This window comes from Sphaeroforma arctica (genome assembly GCF_001186125.1).
Source record: "Sphaeroforma arctica JP610 unplaced genomic scaffold supercont1.509, whole genome shotgun sequence".
NCBI classification, from domain to species: domain Eukaryota; class Ichthyosporea; order Ichthyophonida; genus Sphaeroforma; species Sphaeroforma arctica.
In genome coordinates, this window is record NW_014040049.1 from 1 (window position 1) to 11015 (window position 11015).

At 40.2% G+C, this 11015-nt stretch overlaps 2 protein-coding genes across 2 annotated transcripts in view; one reads left to right on the plus strand and one right to left on the minus strand.

The window, feature by feature from the left end:
• Positions 1-3188: 3188 nt before the first annotated feature.
• SARC_06841 (hypothetical protein) lies at positions 3189-5057 on the plus strand (the record flags this gene model as incomplete). Its single annotated transcript, XM_014299231.1, has 2 exons — positions 3189-3217; positions 3438-5057. The coding sequence occupies 2 exons, from the start codon at positions 3189-3191 to the stop codon at positions 5041-5043; spliced, it is 1635 nt and encodes a 544-aa protein (XP_014154706.1). The 3' UTR covers positions 5044-5057.
• Positions 5058-5444: 387 nt separating this feature from the next.
• SARC_06842 (hypothetical protein) overlaps positions 5445-11015 on the minus strand; it is a 5806-nt gene continuing 235 nt past the window's right edge. The window contains exons 2-11 of the mRNA XM_014299232.1: positions 9886-10106; positions 9542-9645; positions 8472-8590; positions 8065-8166; positions 7593-7740; positions 7031-7097; positions 6710-6891; positions 6369-6490; positions 5911-6003; positions 5445-5651 (exon numbers count right to left, since the gene is read on the minus strand). Coding sequence (XP_014154707.1) covers positions 5511-5651; positions 5911-6003; positions 6369-6490; positions 6710-6891; positions 7031-7097; positions 7593-7740; positions 8065-8166; positions 8472-8590; positions 9542-9645; positions 9886-10106 — 1299 coding nt within the window. The 3' untranslated portion in view covers positions 5445-5510. The remainder of the gene's footprint in view (positions 5652-5910; positions 6004-6368; positions 6491-6709; positions 6892-7030; positions 7098-7592; positions 7741-8064; positions 8167-8471; positions 8591-9541; positions 9646-9885; positions 10107-11015) is intronic.

Genomic DNA, 11015 nt, shown 5'->3' on the forward strand with positions numbered 1-11015 from the left:
GCATATACATATACATATATACGTATATATAAACAATTATATTCAAATATCCCTTGACATATATATATTCTTAGCTTTTATACATCTACATCAGACACACAATTATATATACAGAACATACAAATATTTATATAGATTACATATAGATATTCATAGTTTTCAAATGATTTTGGCGTTGTGTTTCCTAATAAAGAACCTTACCATGCGTGTGTATAGATGATTTAAGTTGGTGTATGAAATCCCTCTACATACTGTATGGTATGGATAGTACAGGATGAGCAGGGGTGTATAAAAGAAGACCTGATACATTATCTGTGTGCACACCATTCCAGACTTATGTAGCGCAGAATTTTGACATCCATCATGACCCTCGAGAGAGTGAAGAAAGAAAATATGGCTGAACGGACTAACGTCCGTAGGACCATCCATTTTGTAATACAGCCTTCATATTCCAAATTCCCTACACTTCCTGCCTAAATTTTGTCATCCATATTACAGACTTCATACATATTCCAAATTTTCCTATCCTAAATTTATAGGTTTAACGCTTTCATGTCCTTCTCGCTTGCGACAGGTTTATCACTGAAAGTGTAAATAATATTTAAATATAATATGAAGTTCTTCAGAGCTTCATTGTTTGTCGCGCTTCGTGTCCTTATATGGGCTGAAATTTACATATGTAATGGGCAATATTACACTTTTAAATTTACGAATCCAACAGGAACGATTCACGTTTAACCTTCAGGAACTAGCCTTGTGACTTGTGTCGGTTGGCAAAGTACTCCTTTTTGAGTATAGGTAATGGTATTTACTTTTTTTGAAAGTGCCTATTCTATAGAAGGGCAACTGGGTAGGGCTATGTGGTGTTTTAATTATTGTGTAAATACATTTCAAAAGAACTATTCATAGCCTTCTAAATTCATCTTTTTTTTATAGTCTAAACTCTGCCAAAGTTGGTGAGCCAGTGATACAGATCACTGGACAGCATCACGCGCAGAACAAGGCAGAGTGAGAAAAAGATGCCTGAGCCGCCGCCCTGATGGCTGCGCTGAGCGGGCCAGGCCCAAAGTTGCTTGCGACTGTGAGTGTGAGAGGCTGGAGCTATGTGAGAGGCTGGAGCTATGTGAGAGTCGCCTAGTAGTCAGTATGTACATAATGAAGACGCTCAATCGGCTCAGAGCCTCAGGCTCAGACGCGTGATTCAGACACTCAGTCGCACACTCACTATATATTCACGGGGTAGACGTGGGTCACTACTGTGCCGTCAAGTTAAAGTGACAAAAGTGCCAACTGTTAAGTGTATGTCAACTTTGCCGTAAAAAGCCAGCTCTATAGTATAAAGTAGCACAGAATCGAACTAGAAAAACCATCACTATCCCAGCTACGTGTGAGAAGTGGTTTCCAGAAAACCATTGCACCATTCCACGTGCTTATATAACCATGTCAATTATCAAAACAATCAGTTCAAAAAAATTGCTAAGCGCCACATTTGCCAAAAAAAAAAAACTATAGTAAAAAGTGTTTTGTTTTTAATTTTTTAACATCGCAGCTTGTCAGCGACTCGCCGACTGGATCATATAATATACTCTTTAGTCGCTTTATATTATTATCCCAAACGTATTGATTTATTAATGGCGTACTTGAACAATATTTTCCCTGCTCTTAGAGTAGTATGTAAAGCAAAAAATTTATCACTACTATTTTAGTGCTTTGTATTTTTACTTTTTTTTGACCGGTGCGGATTGTCTTCGCTCTGACGCTCTCTCTTCTCTTCTCTCTAAAACTCTTGTTGTGTGCTTGTGTAGTAAAACTTTTGTTTTAAAAAAAACAAGAGACTTGCGAGTTGGAGTCTCGGAGTACGTCTCTACAGTATACGACTCTACTGAGTCTACGCCTTTACGGCTAAGCTCAATGCGTTAAAAGTGTACAACTTTTATTATGCCTCGAATAAACATTAAGGTTGCAACTTTTATATCGCGATAGTACACTTTCATATATGATAGGTGCATTTTAGTCGTCACAACTGAAACGCTCAATCTTCTTTGATTGCCTATTATCAATTTCGTAGCCTAAAGTTTTCAAACGATAGGACAGCTTATTGAGTGCAATTTCAAAAAAAAAGCTTTAGTTGAATTTATAGTCGATTCCATAAACGAAGATTTTTAATGGAAATATATATATATATATATTTTTTTTTCAAACTGATAGAATATAAATAGACTATAGAGATTATAAAAGATGCTATTTGTTTTGTTTTGCTTTTGTAAAATATTTTGTTGAAGTTTTGTACAACAAGAAGCAAGGGCGAGTTCATACGGTTCAAATTTTCTTTCTTCAATTTCAAGATATTCAAGGCCGAAGGAGTAAGTTAGTGCCCTCTTTTTAGATTGTATGACCTTGGCGGCTGGGCCTAATCTCCATACGTTATGGGGGTACGGAATAAAAATCGAACTTCTTTTTATAGGACTGGTTTGTATGGTGAAATTGGTACACATCTATACTATCTATGTCCTGAGTTTTATAACTTTATGTAAAACGATAGCCTTCTAAATTAAAAACAGTAAAACGTAAAAACGTAAAAACTTGAAAGTTGAATGGAAACACTAAAAAGTCTTGGAACTTGGAAGCGTCCGAGGGGCGAGGACTCTTTTGCATTTTCGTTTCAAGTTTGATAGCTGTATGTGATTTTATGGGCTAATGTGCCAAAAAAAATTGTTGAAAGAAAATATCTAGGCATTGCCTAATGCCTCCCCCTGCTATTTAATCTATAAAAAAAGCCTTCTCGAGTCTCGACAACAAATATCAAAATTTTCATTGTTTTTTTTGGGTTTGTTTCTATTAAAATTATTTTTTTTACAAAACAACAAACAAAAACAAAAATCAAAAAGGATTCTCGACATTGGTGATCGGACTAGTCTTGAGACAGTCTTGGTCACTAAAAAGGAGACACAAAAAAAATCTAAGAAGGCCTATTTGAGACCAGTATAAAAATTTCGAAAAGGCTATCCACCATTATTGAGAAATATTGTAGAATAAACTCCATAGGTATTTTGTTTTTAGTGACTACCGCCGTGAGCAGTGATTTTGTTGTTCAATTTTCGAAAGACCACCAGTAAAAATGTACATCACTATATCAACATGGAACCAAAGTGAAAACACGCAACTCTTAGAGTTTAGTTAATACCTTTATGATGGTATGTATCGCTTGGCTGCTCAGGTATGCAACTATGCATGATGTTGAACATTCATTTATACCAAGTGACCCTTCTGTGTCGAATCCTCCGGCCATGTCGTTTTTTCCTTATTATTCATCACTCATGACAGTCCATCTTCGTATCATCTGTGCCTATAAATACGAAATGATCACTTCCTTCGGTGCAGATTGGACTATATAGACCAACAGTTGTTAAATACACTTACAATTCTCCGATGAACAGATTCACATCGTCTGTCGCAGTCCTGGCACTGGCTTCACCTGTAGTCCTACATGCACAGCCTGCTGCACATTATGAGCCGCTTCGTCAGCCAACAACCTACACATCCGAAGATGGAAAGCTAGATGTCACCTTAACTGTCACCGCCAGCCGCATCCATGGGCCGCTCAGAATTGAATACAACACTCGTCTGTATGACGGTGAGTTTCCCGGCCCTACGCTACGGTTCAAGGCTGGAGATGATGTCAACCTTTTGTTGCGGAATGAACTAGGTTTCAACGATGCTACCGCCGAGGCGATGTCAGGCAACAATGAGCTACACCATCCGAACAGTACGAACATGCATCTGCACGGTATGCACGTTGCATCCACTGGAGCTCAGGACAACGTTGCTCTCACCATTGCTCCTGGATTTTCTTTCCAATATGAATACAAAATCAATTCAAAACATCATGCTGGTACCACGTACTATCATCCCCATTTACACGGGAGTACAAATTTGCAAGTCTTTGGACTCATGGCCGGTGCTTTCATCACAGAAGACAATCCTGATGATACTCCCGAAAATTTACTTGCCATGGATGACCTTGTTGTGATGGTTCAAAGTGTATACTTGGCCGATGAACAAGCATTCCTCACTGTGTACGGTCACAATGGTACCAGCAATATGCCTGTAGGTCTAAAGAATCCAGAAGGAATTAAGCGCAATATGTTGATGGTAAACGGTCAATACAAGCCTCGTATCGATTTCGCAATTGGCGAGCTGAAGCGTTTGCGAATTATTAGTGGATTGGCCTCAGAAGCAATGCTATTCGGACTCTCGAAAGATAGTGCCTGCCAACTATACGAAATGGCCTACGATGGTGTGTACCTACCAGCGCCACGCGAAGCCGGCACCATCTTCCTTCCCTCCGGTGGACGCGTTGATGTTGCTGTACAGTGCTCAAAGTCGGGCAGCTTTGCCCTCACCACAGTGCCGGACAAACGTTTGGCGGACTACGCCCAAATCTGGGTGCCAGTACCCGGGCCACCGACAGACCCGGAGAATGTGCAGCCCATGCTCATGATAGAAGTAAGTAGCGAAGAGATGCCAATGGAACTACCTGATATTCTGCCCGACCTTCCTGAGTATCTACAAAAGGCTAGGGATGAAGATGAAAACCCTGACGCGGAATGGGAGACCTCGCTCTCTATTGAACTGTCAGATGCCGATGGCGCTAATGTAATTAATGGACAAGCTTTCGATCCTAAAGGTCCTCTTCTCGACTCGATAGAGCTGAATGCGTTCTATCAATGGGATTTATCAGCAGGCGAAGTCTTTCAAGAAGGCGAAGGCTATCCCCAGCATCCGTACCACCAACACATCAATCACTATTTAATCACAGCCAGCGATCATGTTACTGATGGCCTGTTATTCCGAAAAGGAGACTTCCGCGATACGATCCCGTTGTTTGAATCGACGCCAGTTGGAGTGCGTTTCTACGCTGCTGACTATACCGGACCAATGATGATGCACTGCCACAATCTGGGACACGAGGATAAGGGAATGATGGCTGTCGTCGGCATAGACGAGGCTAGCAACGACCAAGCTAGCGAAGACGAAGATTAGACTGACACGTTCACTACAACAAATAGTTCAATAAATAAATCTATATATATATATATATAGATATATATATAAATGTATCCCCGAGTAAATATACCCTATGGCGTTGACAATGCACACACAACAATATAATCTGGACCCATGATTCTTTCTGGACTATCAACAAACAGCGCAGTACAAGGAGTTCTAACTTAGCTCAACTATACAGAACGATGGTGGTGTGCAACCTAGGCATCAGTTGTAGAGCTTGTGGTTTAGATTCGTGTACTCCAACCCTACAGTCTACGCTATGGTCTGCAACCTATGCATCAGTTGTAGAGCTTGTGGTTTAGATTCATGTACAGTCTACGCTATCCGAAGAATGTTTACTTCATCAGTCAAGTTACAATCAATCCGGACTGGACTCGGTGCAGACAAATCTGTACTAGATTGTTGATTTTAATGCATTTGGATAAGACTGATACAAGCGTCTAGCCGATTTTTTCTTTGATGTTTGCGGGGTGTAGAGGGTTATGTGCAGGCTCACTTGTCCCCGTAAACGATGGCAGTCTTTTCTGTATGAATAAATAGCCTACTATAACGCCCGTCTCCATGAGCATCCACCTCCCCAGCTGTGAAGTCAAAGGGCCAGTTCATGAGCAAAATAGTTGGGCTAGAGTAGTGGTTTGCGTGAAAGCATAACAGTGCAAAGCTGCAAGCTACAGTGAAATTAAACCAGGATCAAAGGCTGAAATCCGAAAAAGGAAGGGCCAAGTGAGTACACATAGCAATAGCATGGAAGACTCATTTGACTGAAAACCGAATACAGATTTTTGATCGAATGTACAGCCCCTTTGTTCCAAGCGCTGTCACACGTGTGTACACACCTACCTGTTTATAGACCAGCGCCGTGTCGAAAATCCCGGAGCCGAACTTAACGATCAACAACACTTCAGTCATCAAGACACCAAATGTTGTCCAAGCCTGTAAAAAACAAAAGTCCCTATTTAGCCTTATATATCTGGTGCATCAGTATTATAAACTGTATGACTACTAGCACACTATATACCTGCATACTGATAGTTTGACACAAATTCTCGACGAAATACAAGTATTCATCCAATGCGGAGTGCACACAATACATAAGTGCACTTCAGCAAAGCCAGTTGATGGAACAAAAAGTTTTAACCAGCTGATACGTTTTTAACCTTCCAGTGGAGCACCCGTATCTGACTATATAAAGCTATGGAGAAGACCCTAACAATTACTAGATCGGTGAAATGAATCACAGCTCAGACTAACACAAGAAAAATCTCTTTGAGCAAATGCTCGATGGTTACATCGAATACCTGAGTCCCCAGTCGCCTACAAGATGGATCTGTGATGTACACGTATACTTGCCTCAAGGCTGGGGCGCCCATGACAAACCACAAGCCCAGACGGATACTGTTTACAGGGTTTTCCGCCGATACTGTAACAAAATAAAGTACATCAATATGTTACTTAAGATGTTGAGTTATTTATATCCTCAAAAGGCTACGAGTAGACCACATTAGTTCACTACCAAAACCTGCTGCCGACGCAGCCCGATGTACCTCACAATCCACAGACGTAAAACGGAACAAACCCCTCAAAATATATGAGGGAGGTCGGTTTGGTCTGTCACACAGTCTTGCAAAGCATCGCTTACCTTTGAAGATGTGCTTCAGGAAGAAGGCATTAAGTTCGGCTATAGTGATGAGAATAGTCACTGCCATCACAGCACCGTACCTCTTAATAGAACTGAACATGCCCCACTCCACCTTAGTCCAAGACCGGGGCGTGAATTGCATCACTGCGCGCTGATACTTTCCCGTTAACGTGTGGTATGAGCTGCAGAGCAATCGAATATATCGAGCCTGTTAAAAAGTATTGATCGATGTGAAGCCATCGATTAATGGATCCAAAAGGTCAAACACGAGTAATTATGAATCGAACCCATTTTCAGGACTTATGCAGCTGGTGCACTCACCGAATGCCGTGCCAATGATATGTCCTCATTTCCAGATACCTACATAGTCGCCATCCGATATACATGCCTGAGGGATGATTCAGTAATTCATATGAATATGCGACAATGTAGCGTTTGAGTGAGTGAGCCGCATAAAAGCATAGCAGCAATCGATTAGGATTGCAGCTTGCATCAACTACGCACAATGCACAACAACTGAGTGTTACTGAAGTATCCCTACCGGTCAGTATCCCATAACACACCCTACTACTGAAAGCAAATTACAATAACATTTGAAATGAACAGTCTCGCATATATGAGATATTGGTGTCACGTTTTAAGATTAAGTTGGATGTCAAGTGCCAACTTTGTAGTTAAGCATCTACTTATAGCCTGAATCACCATGACCACAAATAGATCAGCAGTGGCGATGCTTACTCATTACTTTGCAGAGTATGCTTAACCTGGTAAGAGATTTTTTCTGTGCACCCATTTGCAGCCTGAGGTCAGACACGCACGGATCGAACAGCGAATAAGATGTAAAGCGACTGTACATATCGATAAAAAAGCTTGCAGCACGTACCCAAGGCATTGCAGAATATGACATCGTATAGTAGCTGATCCCACCAGCATTCGTACAGATTGGGTATCAGCGGCGCAAATACGATCTCAGTCAGTTCCCACGTCAGACTTTGTATCCAACAAACGGTTAGGTTCCGGAAAAGTAAGGCCTGGTGAAAGTATGTGGTGATATGAGGAAGAATGGGTGATAGAAGAGAATTATGTCAATCTATGCGTCTATCTGTGGCCACCAAGGTGAAAGCTTCGAGTACACGCAACGATAGGCTGGCGCTTCCAGCGTAACTGGAGCGTGCGTAAAAAAATGATTTTTATTTTGGAACATTTGCAACAGCAGGATACGCTTAGATCGCAAGCACATACACTTACAATTGTACATGAATAAATCCGACCCACTCAACGCTGGAATCGACCTTGATGCGCATGAAACATATGCATTGATTTTAGTTCCCTAAATTAAGTATGAAAATACATACCTTGCCAATCCAGCCGACAAAGTGCGCTATGATGAACACGTCGAAGCGACTGTACAGATTGGCCATTGTGAATTCGCAATTCGATGCGTAGTCGGCACTGTCCTGATTAACATCAAGATGAAAAGGCGACTGTCAATATAGTAATACGTCTGCTGCCTTGTAGAGCGCGCAGATCGTTTTTGCACCAGCACATTGTGTACTTGGCGAGGCTATAGATCTATTCTTGCTCACTATCGAGTAGATTGAGTGATTCATAGTGTGAGAAAGTAGGTACAGGACGCACGGTGACACTGGCGGTCCAGAGATATTCCAACTTTGGTGCACTTTATGACCCATTGTCTGACGAGGAAATGCGGATATACTCCGTTCCAGTGATCTTAATACGCGTTTCGAGTGTCCACACTTACCCGAGCATCCAAGTATTTGCTGTCCATGCGTGGATCGTAGGCGATCATGGTACTCTTCACGTCATCGTATGACTGGTGCAGTGCGAAGATAAGGCCACACCAGTATAAGATTGTTAGACCTGCAGAAAGTGTAAAGGGTCGGTAAACATGTAGCGAGTAGAAATAAGAGATACCTAAAGCTCTGGATGCCACTCGTAGATGAATGACTGAAGTCTACCCTAGTAGCTGGAAACGGTGACGATTAACAGGTGTGCAATTCAAATCCGAGCAACTATATTTTCAAAGAGAAACTCAATGAAGCATATTTACAACAAGTTTAAGAGCTATATGCTTGGCGATAGTAGTCATGTATGAAATTTTAGGCAAGTATTGTAATAAGCCAACAATGGCAATAATCGTTGGATGATGAATGTAGATACGTGCAGATAAGCGCAAAAGTTCGTAAGACATGCGAAAATGCAACGTCATTCGACGGATATATCTAACGAATCGGTCACATTTTAAAATGTAATGCAACGCAATACAGCACACTCGAACATTAAACAGATTACAAAGCAACGGCCTGGTAAGACTAAGTAAAAGGATTCCCGGCAAATATGTCATGTATATTCCCACATGCCCTTCAAGCCGAAACAGGTCCATAAAGCAGGATAGAATATGCTGATGCTGATAGCATACACATGTGGTACCACAGGGAAACAAATAGCCGACTCTGGCAAATGTACTTCCTCCTCATATTCCGTCAGACCATCACAGTACGAAATCTAATGTATACGCTCTAGAGTAGTGTGTCTAGGACAACTGGGCGAATAGCCTACCAAGACATCGTACAAAATAGGCGACCCAGAAATACACATCATATACTCCATCTTTGACAAGTTAGCCTTGGCTTGAGCCGAATCCAGCCTACCTTGAACAGCACAAAAGAAGTCCCGGGAAACCAACGAAAAAAACTAAACTTGCCTGCTACATTGCCTGCTAAACAATCTACGCAAAAAAATATCATATCGGATTCACCTACAACAGCATAGGAACTAGCATGATCTGTACTAGAACACGGCTCAAAATACCTAACACAGCCCGCCAGACTGCAGGGTGGGGTCGAGTGAAGGGGCCATTGGGGAGTGCCACGGTACTTATCAGCAGAAACGCAAACGAGAATGACCGAACGCCTCTGCAAACAAATAGAAAGTGCGATCCCATCGCAGAGCAGATGTCAGAATCGTTAAAGCGCAATGCTATGTAACGCTGAAAGCAAGATTCTGATGACAAAATACAGATATGCTAGTTTCTCGATGTCAAATAACAGCAACGTGCAAAGTTTATGGAAAGCGGCCACTTTGATTGGGAGACTGAATTATGAGTCAAATAATTACGCACTGAAATAACCGCAACTTGTGCACAGTTGTAATACCTGACGACATTATCGCGGGTGCTGGACTGTTCTGTACTTGAACCATCCGCTTGGTAGAACGCAGAGTATATCAAGAAGAACATGATCAATATCAGAAGTGTTATTGTGTGGGGTTTGTAGAAGAATTCAAGCGTTATGTCATCCACGTATTGCTCGTTGGACGCATGCTGATATTTATTTGAGCTTGGTGAACTACACCCAGGATTCTGAGAAGACTCGTCCTGTGTAGAAACAGATCGGATCGGTGTAAGCATATCTATATCGCACCTGACACAGGCTGTGGTTTGCAAATCAAAATAAAGTGGTACAAAGGTATAGAAAATTTCACAAGTAAAATTTGTGATAAAATCACGGTCATCATATACTATCTATCGTGTCGAGGACCAAAACTTAATACTAATAAACTAAATGTAATGCGAAAAACCCACAAGCATGTGAAAATTACACTCAGTCGTGCATGAGAGTAATAACTACACTAACAACCAGACAAAGATGCGATCATGCCTGCCCATCAAAGTTTCCCTTGTTATTGAATCAATCTGCACATGGCATACATACATACTTACATATACATGTAGTATATATGTATGAGTGTGTAAGTATGTATGTATGTAGGTATGCATGTATATATATATATATATATATATATATATAAATAGAATAAATAAATAAATAATAAATATTTATATTTATATATATTTATGTAAATAGAATAAACAGATAAATAATATATATTTATATTTATATATATATATATATAATCAATTTGTACATGGCATACATGCATACGTACGTTTACATGTAGCATATATGTCTGTGTGTGCAAGTATGCATGTATGTAGATATGCATGTATGTATGTCAAAATATTATATGTATGTATGTATGTACGTATGTATGTATGCATAATATGTATGTATGAATGCATGTATGTATGTATGTATACATGTATGTATGTATGTTGTATACATATAAACATATATATATAGATATATATATATATATATATTCATATATATATATGTATATATATATAGTCATGTATGTATAGAATAAATCAATAAATATATATATATATATGTGTGTGTGTGTGTGTAAGTAAATATATATATATATATATATATATATATGT